Source organism: Drosophila montana, unplaced genomic scaffold (genome assembly GCF_035044405.1).
Source record: "Drosophila montana isolate Dmon_TW-CO22-7 unplaced genomic scaffold, ASM3504440v1 contig_3733_1, whole genome shotgun sequence".
Lineage (NCBI taxonomy): Eukaryota > Metazoa > Arthropoda > Insecta > Diptera > Drosophilidae > Drosophila > Drosophila montana.
This window is the reverse complement of record NW_026998620.1, coordinates 8,333,029-8,355,857: the sequence shown is the minus strand read 5'-3', so window position 1 is coordinate 8,355,857 and position 22,829 is coordinate 8,333,029. Positions and strand designations below refer to the sequence as shown.

The 22,829-nt window shown below is 38.5% G+C and overlaps 2 protein-coding genes across 25 annotated transcripts in view; one reads left to right on the top strand and one right to left on the bottom strand.

The window, feature by feature from the left end:
• The window catches only part of RhoGAP100F (Rho GTPase activating protein at 100F), a 36,207-nt gene extending 25,235 nt beyond the window's left edge, over positions 1-10,972 (top strand). For 2 of the 9 annotated variants that reach the window (XM_064693681.1, XM_064693683.1), the window contains 9 exons: positions 461-1,045; positions 2,769-3,036; positions 3,117-4,210; positions 4,272-5,394; positions 5,459-5,538; positions 5,611-5,905; positions 6,284-6,537; positions 8,144-8,279; positions 8,337-10,972. In XM_064693681.1, the coding sequence (XP_064549751.1) occupies positions 461-1,045; positions 2,769-3,036; positions 3,117-4,210; positions 4,272-5,394; positions 5,459-5,538; positions 5,611-5,905; positions 6,284-6,537; positions 8,144-8,279; positions 8,337-9,976 (5,475 nt within the window). In that variant the 3' untranslated portion in view covers positions 9,977-10,972. Of the gene's footprint in view, positions 1-460; positions 1,046-2,768; positions 3,043-3,116; positions 4,211-4,271; positions 5,395-5,458; positions 5,539-5,610; positions 5,906-6,279; positions 6,538-8,143; positions 8,280-8,336 lie in introns of all 9 variants that reach the window. The other 7 variants (XM_064693680.1, XM_064693682.1, XR_010437491.1 and 4 more) reach the window with 5 other exon arrangements.
• Positions 10,973-21,657: 10,685 nt separating this feature from the next.
• The window catches only part of heph (polypyrimidine tract-binding protein 1 heph), a 165,232-nt gene continuing 164,060 nt past the window's right edge, over positions 21,658-22,829 (bottom strand). For all 16 annotated transcript variants that reach the window (XM_064694760.1, XM_064694759.1, XM_064694764.1 and 13 more), the window contains one exon: positions 21,658-22,812. In XM_064694760.1, the coding sequence (XP_064550830.1) occupies positions 22,680-22,812 (133 nt within the window). In that variant the 3' untranslated portion in view covers positions 21,658-22,679. The remainder of the gene's footprint in view (positions 22,813-22,829) is intronic.

Sequence of the window (22,829 nt, the reverse complement as noted above, 5' to 3'; positions counted from 1 at the left end):
GACGTGACAGTGACAGAAATTGCAGCTGGTGTGGCGTGGAATGTCCACAAAAGCAGTAAGGGAAAAATTCAACTACGTAACGAAATAATTATTGCATAGTTTGTGGGCCAAGTCTTGCGCAATTTGGCCAAAATGTCAACGATAAGAGTCGTGAGTTTGATTGAAGCTCGCCAACGCTGCAGTTCGCCGAGCACTTGTAGTCTTAACAAAGCAGCGACTGCAAAATTGGCTTAATGAATGCAAAGCAAAATCTTTTAGCGGCGCTTAAGTGGGCGTGTCCTTTCGGGCGTGCAGCGACTAGCAACTAGCAGCGGCAGCTGTTGGTTGTCCCAGCAGCAACAACAATTTGCCTAATTTATGCTACGACGCGTTGCACTTTGGACTCGCATTTGAATTAAGCTCTGTGCATAAATTAGCAGCATGACAACTAAATGGAAAACTTTCTTTGTTTGCTTTGCAGGAAAATGGAAGATCAGTTCCTGATGTTACCGCCAGTCCGGGCCGTGCACCGCCCGGCCCGCTGCCCGCCAATCAGCAGCCCGGCATGGGCAACCAGCAGCAGCAGCACCACCATGCCAACCAGCAGCAGCAGCAGCAACAGCAGCATGGTAACCAGCACCAGAACCGCGGCCAAAGCGGCAATACAAACGGCTCTGGCGGCGTTAAGGATCCGGTGCTGCTCCAAGGCGACTTTCGCAAGGTCAGCGGTATCAGCTCGGAGATCTTTCGACAGATAGAAGCCGTTGAGAACGATCATGATCCGAATACCGCTGCAGCGCTGGAGGCAGTGGAACGGCGCGGCGAGATGATTGTGCGCATCTTGGAGCCACGCTCCATGGGCAGCAAACAGGCTGTGGATGCGGCACATAAGCTGATGAACAAGGCCGATGGCCGGCACACCGTGCAACTGGTGGAGATTGTGAAACGGCCTGGCCAAACACTCGGCCTGTATATACGTGAGGGCAACGGCGCCGATCGCACCGATGGCGTCTTCATATCCCGCATTGCCCTCGAGTCGGCAGTCTACAACAGCGGCTGCTTAAGGGTAAGAATCTGTGTTTATGCTAACTACGGGTTAATCATATTTATTGTATAACTTGCAGTTGGTTTTAGCTCTTAATACTTTTGGCAATTTTCATTTTTTTGTGCAGTACCTCCATACGCATATCCTCCAAGTCCTCCTGAAAGCCTAGTTTTTTGCTTATCAGCTCCTCGTGCTCTACCTGAGCAAAGCTTGATTCCATGCGTCTATCATCCAAGTCACCGTCGCGATACTTGCGCTTATCATAGCCAAATATGTTGCGTATGTAGGATGATATGTCCTCCTGGCATTCGCTGTCATCGATAAAATCATTCAGATCCGAGTCGTAATCAGTTTCATCCTCGTTCGAATTTTGTTGCTTATTATCTAGTTTCAGCTCGAGGGCAATTTTATTGAGGCTGCCGTCGGGATTGACCGCCCGCCTGGCAGCTGCTGCCTGCAGGAATGCAGATGTAACTGGAATTGAGGATACAACTGCAGCTGTTTGGTTGTTTCCGCTTGTTGTGTTCTTGCCTAACGGCTTTATTCTTCCGCTGGTTTTGGTGCATGTAGCCGTACTTTCAATATTATTCGATTCTGCTGCAATTAAGCTAGTGGGCTGACCGGCTCCCAGCGGCTTTTGCGATGCCTTGGACTGAAGTTCTGTCTGGCGTTTACGTTCACGTTGACGCTGGGCTCGATCCTCCAGCTCAAGTTTCTCCTTTGCTGTCAGCAAACGACTGGATGGCCGTTTGATTGGAGGTGTGGCGATTTTAATTGGCTCGTGCTGTTTTTTCTCGGCAAGTTGCAGCAGCGCTTGAAAGTCCATGGGCGCTGGTTGTGGCGCTCGTTTATGCTTGGGCTTCGGTTGCGACTCCTCTCGTAACTTACGCTCCTCTTCCGGATCATAGATCGTTTTTGATGTGCTATAGGCACCTGCCCTATTAGCCTCCTTGGCTGGCTTACTCCGGGGGGTCATGGATTTAGCCATCTTCGCGGGGGCAGTGTGCAACTTTGGTAGTTGACGTGGCGCGGGCGCCTTTTCCATATACTTACGGTATAAGTCATCTGTCTCTGGCGAGACGAAGCCGTAGTCATTGAAATTCGGATCATCAGGCCCGTTTAGGTGGTCACCACTCTTAAAATCCTTTGCCACCGCTTTGCTAGTCGATTTTGTAACTTTTAACATTTTCGGTTTAATATTTATTTTTTTTAAAACGAAGTATTAAAGCTATTCAATATGACGTTTCGACTTATGAAAATATGTTCAAGTATTAGGTTTTGACATTTTTAGCCTGACTAGTTTAATGTTTGTGTTGATGATTTGAAGTAAAGTTTTTTATGGACTCTGGAGAATATAATTGGATTTATGCCATAGTCTATGCGTTAGTTCCGATATGAGGGAAACACAAGTTCAATTATATATTAATAAGAGGTTAGTAGTACAAGTAAAATTAGTCAGCACGCTTCATTTCGGTGATTGTTTTAAATATATGAAACAGATGTCGACATACATATTATGTAGATCCCTAAAGCTCGACAGGTTGATGAAAAACAAAATAGTGGCATGGCAAATTTGTCCAGTCTTGTGGCTTATATCTGCCTTAAGTAAAAAAAAAGGGAGCTTTATTTCTCTTATTTGTTGCTCTGTATATGAAGTGCTCATACATAAATACATAAATATGGAGGAATTATTTAGAATGCTAATTTAGCCGATTGGTTTTGTGCCACAAATTCTGTTATGCAGGTGGGCGACGAAATCCTGGCCGTCAATTTGGTTGATGTCACACATATGTCGCTCGATGATGTCGTCATCATCATGTCAATTCCTCGGCGTCTGGTGCTGGCCATACGGCAGAGGCGGGGTAACCGTGGAGCTGGTTCGCCGGGTCCGCCAACACTGTCGAGACCAGAACAGAAACCGCCGCCGGTGGTGGTTATCAAGCGTGATCTCAGAGACGAGGACCTGGACGAAACGGATCGAATGCCGCGCCCGCGTTCATCACGTGAAAGACGTACAGGTAGTTTAAAGTGAGCGCCGCGTTTAAAATGCTAATCGGTGTTCCTTCTCTCTTTCTCCTTTGTTCGCTTGTAGGCGATGGTCGCGAGATGACCGAGTCGCGGTCCAGACTGGGTCTGGGCCTTAACAACTACAGCCCGCAGTCCGAGCAGCTGGACATGTACTACAATACACGGGCTGGCGTTAACGCCATGGGCGAACCCCCAAACTGGGGCTACAAAGCACCACCGCCACCATCCTCGGTCATTACGGAGCAGCCCACCAAGGGGCATGCCTTTGCGCCTTCACACGCTTACTATCAGAACGCTGGCACACTGGAAAGCCTGGCCGAAAAGGTGCACGCATTCTACCCAGGCGCACCTGGCCAGCCGCTAGGTCCCTCGCGACGCATGTCCACGGGCACAGGCAATGTGGGCTTGGCTCAGCAACATGCACGTTTTCCGCGCTCTGGCTCAGATCAGCATTTGCCGCGAGTCGAATACGCGGATTACTCCAACTCATTGGGCCGCCACTCCTTGCTGCGTTCCAGCTTGAAACCCGGAACGGGCGCCCCAATGCCTGTTGGCGTTGGAGGCACTCTGGGTCGCTATGGGCGTTATGAGCAGCAACGTGGTGGTGTTCCAAAGTATGGGCCGCCGGCAGCGGGTCCGCAATCACTGACCCGTCGTTCGCGGCCCAATCTGGACTACTCCAGCGATACCGAAGCCACCATTGGACCTCGTCCTAGTTACTATTACTATAACCGACCCGCCATAGGCAGTATGCCACGCGGCGCAGGAGGCGTGGGTAGTGGAGCAGCTGCAGCGGCAGCTGCTATGTTGGCCGGCACCACAGATCTTAATAAATTTAACTCACTGCCCAGGGAGCGACCGGGCGTTAGGTTACAGGGCATCCGTGCGCGCATGGGAGATCGCATTCTGGATGAGAACGATGGCAATATTTCGGCGCCCGAGTATGATGCGCGACGCGGACGCGATCTGCGACAACGCATTACAGCTAGCCCCGGCCCCTCTATCTTTACGGCGGACGAGTATCGTGCGTGGCTACGGCGGGCGCCCAGTAGCTCCGCGATTGCGGAGCAAATGCGTATGACTAGGGATATGTTCGCCCAGCCGCGGTCGCATCGCTTCTCCTGCAGTGCGGAGAACATTCATGATGCCCTGCGGAACGTATGTTAATTGAATGAAAGGCTTGAAACTCCTTTATTAATCCAGTTCATTATCGTTCCAGACCGAGAGCATTTACTCCAGCAGGACGGGCATACTCGGCGCTGGCACGCTGGATCGTAATATGGGCCTCACACGACCCATCTCCGCACTGCCTGTGCGTTCCATGTCCTCGCAGCACATAGGCGGTGCTGGTTCCATACGCTCGCCCAGTATACGACGCATGCGTCAACTGCTGGAACTTTCTGCTGGTCCAGCCAGTCCTAGTGGCAGTATTATGAGTACAGCCGGTCATCAGAGTCCCGCGCCCACACCGAGCGCAACATTGCCGCGTGCCCATCGCCAGATCGACATTAATCCGGCAGAGTTTGCCAAGTACAAGCTGGATAAGCCAATTGTGGACATTGGCGGCGTCTCGGGCATGCTGTGGATACATCTGCTGGCCGGTCGTGGATTGCGCTCAGTTCCAGAACAGGGTGCTCAGCATGCACCTGGTGGAGCACCACTCCCACAGACTAGAGATCTTTACTGCGTTATCGAGTGTGATCGCGTGCATAAGGCGCGAACGGTGGTGCGTTCGGGAGATTTGCAGTTCGACTGGGACGAGTCCTTTGAACTAGATCTGGTGGGCAACAAGCAGCTGGACGTGCTCGTCTATTCCTGGGATCCACAGCACAGGCATAAGCTGTGCTATCGCGGCGCCATATCGCTGTCGGCGGTGCTGCGGCAATCGCCACTGCATCAGCTGGCGCTTAAAGTGGAGCCTCGCGGCACTGTCTACATACGCATGCGGCACACAGATCCCCTCGCACTGTACAAGCGTCGCGGGCTGCCCAGTTTGCGTGCCGGCTATCCGACACTGTTCGGCGCCGATCTGGAGACGGTGGTGAACAGGGAGTCAAAGAACGCGCCCGGCTGTGCACCAGTGCCAATTGTGCTGCGACGCTGCGTTGAGGAGGTGGAGCGGCGAGGCCTCGATATAATCGGGTTGTATCGCCTGTGCGGATCGGCAACGAAGAAGCGTCTGCTGCGCGAGGCCTTCGAGCGCAATAGCCGCGCTGTGGAATTGAGCCCGGAACACGTTCCTGATATTAATGTTATTACCGGCGTGCTCAAGGATTACCTCAGGGAGCTGCCGGAGCCATTGTTTACACGCTGTCTCTTCCAGATGACAGTCGATGCCTTGGGTAAGGCTGCTTAGGTTTAAATATGTTAATCCTTTGCCTAATTTGAGTGTATGTCAATCCCCAGCTGTCTGTCTGCCAGATGATCCTGAGGGCAATGCGAAACTGATGCTTAGCATACTCGACTGTTTGCCCAGGGCAAATAGGGTGAGTTTAACTAATCACTTTGGTTCTTTGTAATGGATAATTATCTAACAATTCTATCAACTTTAATCACAGGCCACCTTGGTATTCCTGCTTGACCATCTTTCGCTGGTTGTGTCAAATGCGGAGCGCAATAAAATGTCTGCTCAGGCGCTGGCCACTGTGATGGGTCCTCCGCTGATGCTGCACTCGGCCAGTGCGCAGCCTGGCGCCGATATTGATCATGCTCAGCCGATTGCGGTTCTCAAATATCTGCTGCAGATCTGGCCTCAGCCGCAAACGCAGCAGACGCAGCATCAGCAGCTGGCTCAGCACATGGGCGGCATGGCTGCTGCCAGCAGCATGAGCAATATGGCGGGTGTTGCTTCAGGTAACGTAATCACTGTGTCAATAATGCAATCCACACCAATGTCCACTACCTAGTATCCACCAACAAGACAGAAACAAACCCACGCCCAAACACACACCCACACACAGACACACATACAGGCGCGTGTTTTTACTAGTGGCACAACAAACACTTGCAAGAGTTTCTTTCCGCTTTGAATGTGCAGAAGCAACAACATCCCCAGTTTGTTCTTTATTCGAGTCTCTTTTCTAATGGCGGCACAGAAAACGTTCACATTTTGACTGTCACGCACACCACACAAGCGTACACACATACACATACACATGATCAGCCCCAGTCCCAAGCCACAAAATGATCGTTCACATTAATATTGATTAATACAGAGTCCTATGTAGACAGGTCGGCGCGGCGAGTCAACAGGGCAGCGTGGAAGCAAAGTCAGTGCGTTGCCAGTGGACAGACAGCAAATACTACTGCAGCAGCAGCAGCAGCTCATGGCGGCGGGCAACCTACTGCGCTCGTCCACTTCGGTAACCAACATACTCTCCCAAGGCCATCATCAGCTCTCAGCCACAGCCAACAGTCATCTGTATCAATCAGTAGTGGGTCAGTTAGCTCAATCGCATCGAGCCTTGCAACAAGCGGTGCAACAGGTAAACAAACAGTTACAACAACAACAACAACAACAACGACAACAACAAATACAACTAACAAACATAGCAATAACAACAACCAAAGAGTCTAAACAACAAAGTGAGGTCTTAATAACTAGTTCTTAAAACTAATAACAAAATACTCCAAATACACATAAGTATTAACACACATAAGTATAATACAACACTAATACTAACAAACAAATGTGCTTTTTTTTCAAAGGGGCTCTTTATAAAAAAGTTCTTTTAATTCCTTCTATCTCAACATTCCCTAGTTTGTCCGATTGCTTAAAGTATGTACCACTAAAGTATATATTTTTTCCATTTTCTTATTACACTGAAAAAACATACTGGGCTACTGGGCTATACATACTTATAAATACACGGTCACACACACACACACGCGACACTTTCAACAGCTCTTTCTTGCTCTTCTAACTCTTCCTGTTGACCGTTTGTTATCGCGTAATTTATTTCAAGGATATATTTCAAGAATTTGATTAATAACTGAACAATTATATAATCTATATATCTACATAAAGCATTCTGTGTTGTTGATTTGATTTTCGCTTCTTGAAACAAAGTAATTGTAAAAGTAATTCTTGATTTGCCGTCAAATTTTGATCGACGTTGTAATTGTGATATTTGTACAACTCTTAACAATAATGATAACGATTAAAACAATGCTAATAATGATGATGATTTGAGCGATGTGATTAATGTTAACGGCGTGTTAAGCATGATTGGCCCACTACTGGTAAAAATGTAACATAACGAACATACATGTCTACTATAATACCAATGCAATATGTAAATTCATAACAATTGTACTTATGTTTACATTCGCCAACACACCATATAAAATGCTTCATATACAAATCCATTGTACAAAGTTCATCAATCATCGCCTGTACTATATCCTTCTGAGTAACTAATGAGTCCCCGTAAAACTCTTTCAATGATGTAGTTAAATCCAAATGCCAACCCACAAATATCCATGAGCACAGAAGAGTACGCAGTAGCAAGTTAATAATGAAACTATTTAGGTTTATTTAAATATAAACTGCTTGAATGCGATATGTTTCCTAAACATTTTGTTATGAAATGTGCAGGATGCATACGGAAAACTTTGATAAGCAGGACTTATAATTGTATACACTTTCCGTTTTGTCAACCTTATTGTATCTGCACTTGAATCTTGCTCTGTTGATTGCACATTTTCCAAGGCACCCTGTTTGCATGCCCCACACTTCACTCGCTTTTACTTTAATCCATTAATCAAAACATCTCATCTAAAAGTTAAAACACGATTGGTTTATCAATTGGCCGCAACCCGGTTGCAAATCCTTTGTGAATTCCTGAATTCCCGTGAATAGAAGTGTATGTCTATTGTATGTTTGACACGCGCACACACGCACTATCCACAACACATGATATCAAAAATTCAAAATTTTGTTAAACACAATGCACCCAGACCCTAGATACAGCCCCAAAGTATACACACAGTGGGGCCTTTGTCCACTCCCAATATTAAATGCCATGTTATGCCCATGCAATAACCATTGCCTCGTATTGTGTTTGCTTCCATTTTTGTGATCTTTTTCAGCCCTTTCAATTGGCGGGCTCAGCGGTCTCGGCAATTCCCGACCAATCGCCACTGCCACTTCCAGGCACACCCTCCCCAGGCAGTAGCTCAGCCTCGACGGGCTCCGGCTCGGGGTCGGGCTCGGGTTCGGGCAAGAGTAAGTAGGGCCAGGCCTGAGCATATGAAATAATCTAATTCCATTGTACCCATTCAGGCACTGATACCATCAAGCGCGGTGCTTCGCCCGCTTCCATCAAGCAAGTGAAAATTGTTGACACGCACAGCCCGTACTCTGTTGTGCAGAAGAAGCCACCTTTGCAAAAGGACGCTCCCATAGAAGAAATTACGCCCCCGGAGGCCAATGCAAGCTCGACAATCCGCAAAGGCGTTGACTTCTACGAACCGCACAAATCTCAATCCAAGAACCTGGTCGGCGATGACTCGTACACATCTAAATATACCAGCAGCACTTTGGACAGTAAGAAGAGCAGCTACATCGGCAGCTACACGCCCGGCAAATCCTTCACTACCAGCAACGCTACTCTCAGCACCAACGATGAGTACAAGGCCATGCGCAACAAATCGAGCGCCACCTCAAGCTCCAGCTCCTCCCAGGCAACTGTGCTGAGTGCTGGATCCACTGCAACATCGGCGCCCACAACCTCCTCCGATGACTCCGACGACTTGGTCTCGTACAAATCGTCGGCCTCTACCAATGCGCTGCTGGCCCAGTCTCAGGCGATGACCACCAGTCAGCTGATGTCTAAATACTTAAAGCGCGAGCCACGAGTGCAATTTACACCGATCAAATCGCCGGACTCGCCCTCACCACCTGGCGGCAGCGATGGCCTGCCAAAGGGCACCTACCAGCTGGTCACGCCCAGCTCCAGCACCAGCTGCTTGGCTAAGCCCAGTGCCACCACGGGTGCGATCAGCAAGTATACGACTTCGACAGCATCGCCAAGTTCAGCGGACACCAGCAAAAATCCAACCAGCAGCAGCAAATTGTCGTCGCCGTCGAGGCTGGCCAAGGATGGCAAGTCGGCAGGCGCGGTAAGTAACTCCTCTTCCCTGGTGTCGAGCGGCAGGCGGCTGTTTGACAGCCTCGCCTCGTCGTCGTCCTCGGAAACGGAGACAAAGACTTATATAGGCGGCACCACAGTTGCCAGCACCACAACAACCTACACGAACGAATCTAGAAACTTAGCCAGCAGCAGTAGCAATAAAGCGACTTCCGGCTCAGAGCACAGAAGTTTTGGTAGTGCACTATTCGGTAGCAGCGCCTTGGGCAACGGCAATGGCAATGGCAATGGTCATGGTGCCCACTCCAGCAACAGCCCCTTTGCTAGCACCAATGGCAACGCCAATGGCAGCAGCAACCACAGTGCCATGAACTTGTATGGCACGCTGCCAAAGAATGGGGCTGCCAACGGCAGCAGCGCGGGCGCCACTCTGTTTGGCGCTAGCGCCAGCTCTTCTTATCATTCTGGCAGTGGCACAGCCAGCAGCAGTGGGGTTAGCTCGATGACTGGCTCCACCAATAGCTATGATTTTTATACGAGCAGCAGCACAGGCGGCAGCAGCAGCTCGCGTCCCTTTGCCAACGGTGGCAATAACTACCATACGCTGGGCACCTATCGCGCTCAGTACGCGGCCACCAATCCCTTCCTCGATGCCTTCGATGAGAAGCCCAGCAGCAATGGCGGCAACAATGGCCATAACAGCCATCACGTTGCCGATGACAAGCATGCAACGATCGCGGATAAGAGCCATCAGCGTACCGCAATGGTGGCGGCTTTTCAATCGTCGGGCGACTCAAAGAATGGCAGCGATGAATACGATGATCTCAAGTGAGTGGCCCGCGGCGTGCGCTGGGCTTGTGTGAGTGGGGGCAGGTACTTGTCCGCGGTATAGGGGGGCTTGGTTTAAAGGCGATAGCGATTATCTATATCGATATGAAACGCTGAAAGTGTTCTTTTGGAGTATTTACAGTTTACAAATTTACAAAACTAAATATGCAAAAATATGAATATATATCGATAAACAATATTTAAAAGCTATACCAAAATCGAACAATTTAAAGAACAAGTAAAGATTAACGAATTTTTAAGATCACATCAAATTATAATGGCAATCCACTAAGACAGCAGGAAATCCGGTTTAAATAAATACGCATACAAAACATAACAAAAAACAAAATGGCTGCCAGGCTTTAAGTGTTCGCGTGCGTGTGTGTGTGTGTGAGTGTGCATTTGTGTGTTATGCTAACAGCTTTGCCTTAGCAGCATTTATACTAGTATATCCGTTGGCAGCCATTTTGAAATCTACGGCATAACCTTTACAAACAGTATTCGAAACAAAAACTAAACCCGATTCAAACGAAAAGCAACGTATACAACATAAGAAATTAAAACATAAAAATTAACCTAACAGCTAGGTAAATAAAAGGTTGAGCGCGCATTTAACTTTTTTTGTTTGTTTACATATTCATATATAAACTATAAAGGCATATAGATTTGCTGAAAACATACAAAAATATTTTCGCAGCAACTTAAAGCAAAAGAACAGTAATATTTGTCTAGTCAAATAATCGATTTTCTCCCTAAAATCCCTCCTAACAACTTCTAAGCATATGTTAGCTTATTTTAAGGCGACCAAAACTCTTAACTATTAAAGATGATAATATTTCATCAAATATTGGACACATTTTCGAGAAATATATTTGCCTAAAATGTTTCCCTAAGCCTCTTATACATATATACTTAGAAAACATGCATATATATACATATGTATATACAAAATTCTTAATATGAATATGCATTTATATATGTATCGAGTACCACATACACATACATCACACACACCAAATGTGTACTTCCGCAGAGGATATGTTGAGTACTATCAAAAGGTTTTCTATGGATGCTTACATTTTCATTTCTGTTCGATCAGATCGCATTCACTCACACAAACACTTACACACATACCACATACATTAATACATGAATTTATTGACAAATCGATGTGCTTAGTTTTTTGTATGAAACAAAGTCTGATATACACACTAATATACAAGAATACGGTATTAAATATTCTTAAACATAAATATACAAGTAAAACAAATAAAAATATATACATAAATCTATATATATATATATATAAATATATACATACATATACAGTGACAAAACTAAAACACGCTTGCGACTATAACAAAAGGAAAGTCTACAAATTTTACAGCCATTTTGTTTGAATACTTTAGCAACAGCTTTTTATAAACGAGTCTATATACATATGTAAATATGTATACTTTAATATAGAGATATGCATAACAAACTCAAAACTATAATAAACTAATTATACTATAACAAATCCTATCAAACTGTAAATACCCACAACGTACTTTAAAACTCTTGTGCTTTTGTGTCAGTCGTTGAGGCCATGAAGTGAATCAGCTAGTCAGTTAGTCGGTCAATGTTTGTCAGTTCTACAGAGTTAGTTTCTAGTGATAGGCATAGTAACTTAAGTTAAGCTTTTGCTAACAAAATGTAGTGCAACAAAGTGAAATATTATTTTATTTAGGAAGCCAGGGAGCCTAGTAAGCAATAAATATATAAATACCAACAAATTAGAGACACCGAATACAAAAACGGAAAATGCATATAAAAAAGTACATTAAATAGCAAAACAGAAACATACCTACAACATATAAGTCTATATTATATACTATATGTAACAGGTAGACAAACTTAAGTTAGTTACCTAATAAAACACCAGCATAATCATTCGTCTTCATCAAAGTACAACTTTCTAGCAGCAACAACAAGAACAAGAACAGTAATTAACAGGATATACTATACAATTTCAATTCAGATTCTAATTCGCATCAATTAACAAATCATAAATAAAAGATTATTACGCGTAAAGCCAAAACAGTGCATTATTTGATATTAACAAAGTTTTAAGTAAATGTACGATGGATGAGACATGAGATTTTAAATAGCAAAATATTCGGTTAATTGTTGTCACATTTATTTTATACGAAACTAGATGAGAAAACAAAACTTTTTAAGTGTTAAACATGTAATATCAAACCAAAGAGTTAAAATCATCAAGAACAAACCTAGTTGATGCTATAATTAATTTTTATATACGAGTATAGTAAATTGTTGATTATTATATATAGCGCGTAGTGTTTTTAAAAGCAACAATTAAGCTAACAACAATTTGTCAACATTGCTAGCTATTCATTTGTAGGGGTCCAAATGCATTTCGCTGGGGGTCTGCATGCAGTTAATTTATTTTTATGGTCTTTGGTACTCGTGCTGTCGCCTTCTTTCAACATGATCGATAAATTTGAAGTGGACTCAAAGCACTTTAATTTACTTTGATTTATTCACTAAAGCTTTAATCGTCGAACGACTCAAAGATTATACTTGAATTCTACCAAGAAAAAGAAAAAGTAAAAGAAACATTTAAATTAGTATTTAAATTAATTTGCGAATTGTTGTGGGCTCTTAGTTATAGCTGAGCTTTAGATAAGATACCAAGAGTAACCGGCTGGCCTAGTTAGTGTTAGTAAATCGTGGTGTTTGTGGTGTTCGTTGTGGTGCTGGCGGTGGTGAAATGTTGGCTGTTACGTGTGAGCTGATTGGCTTTGGCGTTTGAACTGCTGCGTGTGTTTATTGTTTGGGACGTGCTCTGGGGCTTGAACTTGCTTGAAAATGATACTTGTACTTCTTAAAATATGTTATGAAATATATCACTGTGTCATATCGTACATTTATAGAAGTAATGGATACCAAGTTGGCAAGTAACACGCGATTAAATAATTGTTAAAACAAAAGTATTTACATTAAGAAAAACAAATATAACTAAATTAATAGCAGCAAAGCAGCAACTATAGTTAATTAAACTGAAATGATTGGCAAGCAACCACAAATACAAATTGTATATGCATTTAATTTAGCCTAAACGATTAAACAAAAATATATAATAATAATAATAAGCGTTAGCTGAATAAATACAAAGCAAATATGTTAAAGGCATTTAGTGAGCAAATATGAATTGATAAAAACTAATACACGAAAGCCACATGAAATTAATGTTAGTTACCAGAAAAACGAACTAATTTATTGAAATGTATTGCACAATATTGTACACTTATAAATATTAGTAAAAAGTTACAAAAACTAAATAGAAACGAATAGGAGGCAGCTGTGCTAGCGAAATATTTATTGTAGTTCATATATATATATATATATATATATATATATATATGAATATGTATATATATATATATATATAGATCCCAGCCATGTTTTAAAGCACTCTGAAATATATATTTTAAACTATTTTTCTTTTATTGAGTATTGTGCCCCACAGCGACTACTCACACAACAGAGCTCAGTTTTACAATAGTTTGGATTAGTTGGATAGTAAATATACCTAAGTAAATAATTGTTTATAATGTGCGTATGTATTAAATGTGCCTAACGATATAATTTTTTTTTAAAACCAGGGAGAACTCTTCTTCAATAACCTTTAACACATTTTTGGGGATTAACTTTTAATGATTCGCAGCACTTTCGTGCAACGATTTCTTTTGTCGAACTTAACATGCAAATGGAGACCAAATGCTCAGGGCTTAGCGAGTTATGAATAACATAATATACAACCAAAAATAAAAAGGCAAAACATATTTAAGAACTAATTGTAACACATCATGAGCATGCTCCATTATATTTAACAATTACTAAGCATTTCAGTTACGCTATTTTCATCCTGAGACAAGAATAACCACAACCACAAGAAAAACAACAAGAACAATCCAGCAAACAAATTTACAATTCCAAGCAATCAATTTCGTTATAAAGACTGAATCAGAAACAAGCAACAACAAAAACAACAACAACAGAACTCCCTAAGTAACCGGAGAGTTTTCATATCAAATGACAAACGTTTTCAAAAATCCCCAAATGGAAAGCTTCATTTGAATCATTCAAAATGTACATTATTTCATTTAAAACCTTTTCTAGCGAGTCCATTATCCAAAAATCATTACGAAGTCCTTAATGAATAGTCAAATATAGCGAAAATAATTCAAATATTACCACCAGCGTTTTGCTACATAACTAACTAACTATAACTAAAATGCAACAATAAGAAAGAAAAAATAAAAATAGTCTACAATATAGTTGAGAATCGTATAAGGGCAGATGGCGTTGAACTTTAGCGAAAATTTTTCTAGTAGAAGATTAAAGTATACAACGGATAACCAACAATATACAAAGAATAGTTAAATCTAAAGCATTGTATTTGGAAATGATTTTTGAAACCCACCATAAAAACTGAACGAAGAAACTGAAATATTAAAATGAAATGCGATTTAAAGATCTCAATTTTTTGATTTTAAGTTTCCTTCGCTTTTTTGCTAATTCCAAATTGACATATTAATCAAAATAATTCGCAGCAGTAATCTTTCTATAAAAATAAAAATTAATTAACATTCAGACATATGTAAATATGCGCAGCTAAACTAATCCAAATCCAAACGATGAAAACAAACACGAGTGCATTTTGTTACCCAACTTGCGCGTGAGAACAGCTAAAGAAAATACCAGATAATACTCTGATTTACCACTGCCACAAAGTAAAGGAAAAAATGAACTAAAGTTATTATAGACATTAACATACAACATATACTTACACATAAGTATATACTTACTTACATACATATATGTACTTTGCAAGTGTACAATGAAAAGGAAATTCATTACAATTACATATATACATAATGTGCGTATTACAAAACCGAGTAACAAGCAACAGCATACGTTTGCATAAACAGCATTAAAGATAAATACATATAAATACATAAGTCAACTTAAAATTATTATTTATTCAAAATAATAACGATGATAACAATAAAACTTAACTTATAAAAGCATTAACTAAATCCAAAATAGTTCTTTGCATAAGAATAAAGCGATGTTACATTATTTAATGAAAATATATACATACATATAAATAAAATATAAATAACAATTGTGTTTTATTCAGGGTACACATGTGTTACAGAGACTCCTTTCTCAAGGTGATGTAATCCGCATCTCTAGAGTTTCTCCTGTCAGAATGACAGAATGACTAACAGAATGACCCACGCACAGCCTAAGCTATATACGGTCTTTTAAGAGCTACGGCACAAAAATGTTTAATGAAGCTTTCTTAAGGTTCGAAATTGTGCAAGAAGACGGGTCTTTGTGTTTGCGAACACGTCATACTCTTTTGAGTCTGAGCGCCGCACCAACAAGCGAGTGGTCGCCGGTTCAAGTGCTGCTGCAATTGTTAATTTCCAATTTGTTTATTTTATTTGTTATTATTCACAAAGAAAAAAGGCATAACAAATAATTAAAAAACAACAAAGACATGGAAAAGGAAATGCTGTGATAATTATAATTATCTTTTTATTTGTTTGTTTGTTTTGTCAACTGTAACGTATGCTTGGCAAATTCATAGACGTATGGTGACACATTGGGCGGTTTTGTATCTGACTGACATTGGCGTATACTACATAAATAGTTTAGCTACTTTTCAACTTTCTTTACGTGACCCGGGCGACGTGAGGTAATTTCATTAATATATGAAATGCATATGAAATATATAGTATAGCGTTATAGGCCGCTTTGTTTTTTTTTTATTAATTTGTTAAATTAATAATTGATTCATTGTAAATATGTTATCGGCCTATTCAGGCCTAGACATAGATGCGCCGGGATATACTAGCTAATTAGTCCTTATAATGCTCTCTCTAAGTCAAAGGTTCTCAAACTTATTTGACTTTAAAAACATCATGTTGTCTAGCGCACCCTTACATTTTTTATCTTACAATTCAGTCGTATTCATTACTTTAGAATAACTTTACAAATAGAGCGTGCATTTTATGAGTCTTATATGACCGTAGACCTCTAAACGCCCAGTTTGAGAAAGACTTCTCTAGGCCATCTAAGCAATTACTAATTTTTGATGTGAATTGAAATTTTTTGGATATCCGATGCTAGATATTGTTGTTGCTGAAAATGTGAGATAAAATGCTAATGTGGATCCTAAAAACAGGCTTATGTGATACTTGATAATCCACCATTTAATTTAAGTTCCGCACAAGCAGTTAACGATTTCACGAAGCAGTGCGCCAGAGAAACTGCTTGCTAGAGAACGAGTTGTTAGTGGTTGTTGTCTCCACTAACAGTAAAAAATATTTCCTTCGTGTGGGTATTGTTTTAACAAAATTAAATATTTTAATAAAATTCAGCGAGGGAGCAGAGATAGCATTTAAAGAATTAATCAAGTTATTTTTGCAATACTTACTTATTATGCGCTATTTTAGCTCAGTTACAACAACAACACTGTATTCGGTACTTTTTTGATGACATTTTCTATTTCGTTGTCAAATTAAACATAAGCACATAGGATAAAATGTAGTTTTGAGTACAAAATTAAAATTAATAGAAGATTAAATGTAACATGTTTAATGTATGATAAACTTAAGATCTTACAACTAGACACTTTTAAAAATAATTACAGTTAAAATAAGTATAATTTAAAGTTTAAATGAAATAGTGTCGAAGCGAAGCAAATTAAACATGTTTAAAACTGAGTTTTCATATGTTTTGTTTTTTTTTTGTTTTTAACAATTCGTGTTTTGTAATATTTGATAATATAAGTAATAATAAAAATATGTTTTTAAACTTAACAATATTGTAAAAAAATGTTTATGTGATTGGAGAAGTGACTCCTCAGCGCCTATATTGATTTAAATACACCACATACAAAAAATGTATAGTTTTTAATGATTTAAATCATTTTTTACTTTATATTTATTTCTCAAATATTTTTAATAATTAATATTATAATAATTAATTAATGCTTGTAACATAACAAATATTCATCTTATTTCATTGTTTGAAATTTTCTCTCTACACACAATTCTTTCTTTCATTTTACCACATGCTCTATAGTATGTCTTCATTTTCTTTTTATTTTTATATTTTAATTTTCTTTGAATTTTTAAGTATTTTCACGTCTTGTCACACCTTCAAGTCACCTGTGTACTTCCGTATCAAGCCGAATGCTCAACTTCTTTGTGTGCCTTTGAATTTACGTGAAAATCAAAACTGTATATTTTAGTTTATAATTTTTTTTCTCTTTGTTTATAATTAAATCTTTTGCTTTTTTTCTGTTTAATTGGAGTCGCTTAGCTGCTGTTGGATTCATTCATTCTTGCAACCGCAATACATTTAAATATATAGTATCAATATAATTTTGCATTTCTTTTGTTTTTATATACAATACACATAATAGATTTATAGTAAAATTTGGTGAGGAAAATCTTGCGTTACATAAACGTTTTGCTTACTTTCATTTAGAGCGTAAAATGATTATTTTTTTTTTATTTCGTTTTATTGATTTACCTTAACGAGTAGGTTGTACAATTAGAGAGCACAAAGGTTTAAAAGTGTTTATCGTGGTGTAAATTTAAAAAATTTCTTTTAACAAATGTTTCAAGTTCGATTTTGATTGTTTCGCGTGATGTATTTTTTTAAGTTTCGGTTAGTTAAGCAATATAGAATCAAGGATACATGTTCGAAGCTTCTTGGCAATATCTGTAAAATCTGTGATGTTTGTAAGTATATGTAAGCGAGTGTTCGAGAAATAGCGAGAGGGTGCATGTATTTATTTGTTGCTTTTTCAGCTGATAGATTTGTTTGTTTGTTTTTTTTTTTAGATATTACGATCTCGAATATTGGGTACCAATAAATCAACAAATTGGCAGATCATAAAACCATTTGTTGGAGTTCATTTAAATATGTAAGTTTTTTAAGATAATTGATTATATTTAAAACTTGGACCCTAGTTGAATTTTGCCATAATTTTTCACTAACGCGCACAAAATTTGTAGACATACCAAGGATAAGAAAGGAAAGTAATAGCAAAGTAGGCAATCATTAAGGTAAACGAATCAATAAGTGACCTTTCTTTTGCATGTATATGTAAATGTATATTTAATTCACTGCTGCAAATTGTCTTGTTAGTTTCTGTTTTTTAGCAATTATTTATCATTTCACTAAAAAGTAGGAACTTCTGTCTGTTTTTTTTAGCTTGTATGCTGTTTGTTTTTCATGTAGTTTCAATGTTGCAATTTTCCAAACTGAACTCAGATGTACAATTAAAATAAAAACAATTCAATATCAAAGAAGCAAGTAAAACACAGATTTCGCTAGCTATAATATGTATGTACGTTTATATATAAGTATATATATTTTTATTTATTTATTTTTATGAGTTGCATGCGTTTGTCTAACCGCCAAAGTAAACAAGAAAAAATCTCTTAATACAATACAAACGCAACAACGATTTCATTTCCATTTGAATTCCTTGCACTTTCTGCTCAAAAACCACACTCGCAAAATTTCTGCTACTAAAAATACTAATGAGCACACAAATCTATAAAATCTATAAAATATTGTACCAAAAAACACTTGAAATAAACCTCTTAAAAAAGTATACTGTAACTATATTAAATTAATAATTAATTTTTGTCTTTCTCCGTTGGCAAAATATTTAACAAATTCTCTATGCTTTCATCTATGACTCACTGTCTACGAGGACAACGACGTTACCTGGTACGCACTCGGTTCCGGTCCGTTAGCTAAAAATAATTTCGTTTTGCTCTTGCTTTCAACATTTTTCAACACTTGCGATTTTGCTGCATTTCTGATATATATCTTATTTTCTAATGCTGTCGCTCTTTTTCAAACGCTTGCCTTTAACTCTAATTATAACGCTCAATTTCTATACTCTGTTTTTCTTTCGGGTTGCTCTGGTATGTGACTGCTCTGAACGGAAATGTTTTGGGGCATATTGTGGGATCGGTTTATGTGAATCCATAAAAAGTGTCTTTAAAATCAACTACTCGTACTCATATGACAAATCTGGTTGATATGTTTCTGTTGATGTTATATGTATATGTATAAGTATGTTATGTTGCGCATGTGAATTGATTTGGATTGAGTTAAGAAAATTGTGTTCGTACCTCTGTCCGATTGTAGTTTATACCCTTTTCGACGTTTTCACTATTTAAGTATTTCAATACAATTATGCACAGTTTATAGCTACAATTACATATAGTACATACATTTTGCATGCAAGTAATGTAGCATGCGCGGGTGTCAGCTTCGAGCGAGCGTGTTACACAACTAAAACTGATGCACACATACGGACACATATGTATGTATGTACACATATATGCTGGCATATTTATATGTAATTCATATTTTCTTAGTCTTGAATTTATTATGCTTCCATATGCATTTTGGTAAAATCTCGAAATGTACAACTTATAACTGTTTGCTATGCTTTTTAATTGTATTTAATTTATTTATTTGTTCATTTCAGAAATATTTTTTTAATGTATGCAACTTTTTGCTTTATGACTATCCTTCAAGTCCCGCAGCGGGCGCAAATCAAAACGCAAAGCTAATATGTTTGCTCTGCTTCGTTCATTATATGTAATTCTTTATCTGATAAATTTTTAATTATTAAATTCTTCAATGTACTTGTAAACTATGTATTCAGTTGATGTGTTTTCATTTTTTTTATATTTTTTTCTCTACATGATAAAGTAATACTTTTAGCGTTTTTTTTGTTTTTTTTTTTTCAAATAGCTGAGTTGCATATTTTCCACCTATTATGATGTATGTATGTACTTAGTATGTATGTATATAGTTCTATTAATTCGCATGCTGCTTTTCTCGGTGTGTTCTTGTTCATTATCAACATAAACACGCTGTAGCGCAAATTGTATCTATGTATCTGTATGTATATTATCGTTGGGCTAAATATTTGATTACGCTTTGAACGCTGCATTTTGAAGTGCAGCCGCATTGTTGCTCTGCCGCCTTCATAATACATTTGGATTGATTTCGATTGAGTAAGTGTGTGTGTGTGAATATGAGAGTTCGTGTGTGGCGTGTGTGTGCCTGTGTGTTTGTCAGTGGTTAGGTATCTTTTGTGTGTGTGTCTCTATATTGTTTTACAAACACATTATTAATTTATGATTCAACTTTTCACATGTTTACTTTACTTTATTTTCTCCTGCCTTATTTGTTTTATTTTGTTTCGTTTTGTTTGCTTTTCTGTTGTAAGTAATTATAGTTTTTGAAATACTTGTATGAAATTTTTGATTTGTCAAGAGTTCTCATTTGAAATTCTAGCAGTCGTGGGTTTGATATATATGTATAGTATATATATATATATATTTATCTCTCTTTACCTTGTATCGATGCGCTAACAAAACGTGTATATATATATATTTATATATATATATATATATATATATATATGTTTTTATATAATAGACATAGACATAGGCATAGACATAGAGCATATAATAAGTTAATTAATTAGGTTGTAGATAAGTTAAGATTAGGATAGAATGTATACATGAAACGCTAGAGTTTGTTTAAAAATGTACTTTAAGCATTACATGAGAAATGTGTGTGTGTGTGTGTGTGTGTGCGTGTATGCAATATATGGTTAAGGTATGTGTTCTTTTTGTCTGTGTGTTTTGTTGTAGAGTTTCAAAGGAACTCACACTTGCAAACTTGTCCCTAGTTTTAACCATACTATACCACATATGTATGTTTGTATGCAAATAGCATCTGCTATTTGCGACTTGATCGATAACTGTAAATACCGTATGTTATTTAATTATACATTTTACAATATTTTACTGTTGCTTTTCGTACACGTTTTTGCTTCAAAATTTACCATTTCTGTAAATTGTTAATTTTAAATTACGATCACTGCTACTTATGCTTAAAAACTAAATCCATATCATTCAGTTACAGTTACAATTAGTTTATTTAATCATTTTGTTTTTATTTTTTCTTTCTTCTTTTTGTGTGTTTGTTTTTGTTCTTTTGCGCCAACGTATAAATAATTTCACTTTCTAAATATATATAAACATTGATGTGTGTATAGTTAGTTGTGCCTGTCTGTCTCTGTGTGTGTTCTCATGGTTGTGTGGGGTTCTTGTAAAATTATCAAAAAATCATCGAGTTTTTTTTTCATTTTTCTTTTTGTTGTTTTTTTTTTGTTTGTATTTGTTTTGCTAAAAACACTTATATGTCTTTCGGTATGCTTAGGCCTAAATATAATTACGATTTTTGAGATTTTACTTCCGTAGCTTAAAATTTGTTTTATTTCCTGTTTCATGTTTTTGTTGTAGTTCAACATATACTTATATGTATGCATATGTATGTATATCCATTATGCAGTATATATTTCTTTCTTATATTTTCTTTTTGTGTATATATTTTGCTAGTTTAACAACACTTACATATACACACACACAGAAGGTTTTACGTACGCGTTTTATTAAGTTTTCTATTTTGTTTTTTATTTAACTGCCTTTATTATTACCTTTTAGTTTTGCTTTCTTTATTTTGTTTTAATGCTAAACGAACAGACGTACTAAATTTATAATGGGGTTTCTCTTCAAGTGCCCGAATAGATGCTTTATTATATTTAAATTTAATACATTTCAGCGCCATTTTGCTTGGCTTCAATTACACTTAAAGAGTCAGTATGCACGCTGATTGGGTTTTGCTTTTTGAGATTAACTTTACTTTTAACATTAATCGTACCGCTAACAAAATGAAAAACGTTTAAAAACTGCTTAAATGCGCGCATGCACTTTAAGTTCATATGTTTTTTTCTTTTTCTTTTGTTTTTTTTTTGTAAAAAATAAGAGTTTTCAATCAAAGTTTCAATCACTTAAAATATAATAACAGTAAATACTCGTACACAATAAAAATTTGTTTTTTTTGCTTACTCCATTGTTTAACATAAATTGATTTGTTTTTTGTTTGTTTTGACTTTCTGCTGTTTCTTAAAACCAAAACACAGTACAGTGCACTTAAGTTAGTTCTAAGTTTGCTTTGCTTCTTCTTTCTCTCTATGCAATGCAACTTACTTATGGACTAAATTTAAGTTTTTACTTTAAGCTTATGATTATACGACGTCGCTGATTGTTTAGTGGGCTGCTTTTGTGTTTTCCTTCTATTTTTTGTATTTGTTTCTCTTAATGCTTGTCTTACAATTGAAATTTGAAATTGTATTCTTCATTTAAATATATATATATATATTAATTAATTGTATAGTTTTGTTTATTAGTTTTTTAGAATTTCTGTAGTAAGTTTTGTAATAGAGTTTTGCGCATTGTTATAATAAAAACAGAAATTAGATTTTAGATTTTGTTTGTATATAAGTAGCTATAGCTCTTGCATCGATTGTTGCTGCTGTTGTTTGATGGGTTGGGTTATATTGGGTTGGTTGGGCTCGCTTCTCAGTTGAAGTGGATGTGGTGGCGATTGCCCAGCACGCCGCTTGTACTACGAATAATAGATTGTATCTGTTGCTGCCAAAAGAACTGCTGCCGTAGTGCATAGCTGCTGTTGGCACTCAGTCAAGTTCAGTGAACCTGACCACGGGTCGGATTCTAGATGTTCGACTTGGAGAAGCTCACGCGCAAATGATTCGACTCGGACAGCTGATGGTTGTGCATTTTGATCAGTGCCAGCACAGCCTCCTCCACCGACGACAGTTGCAGCAGCGCCATTTTGCGGTCCTTACTGCAAATGCATACAAA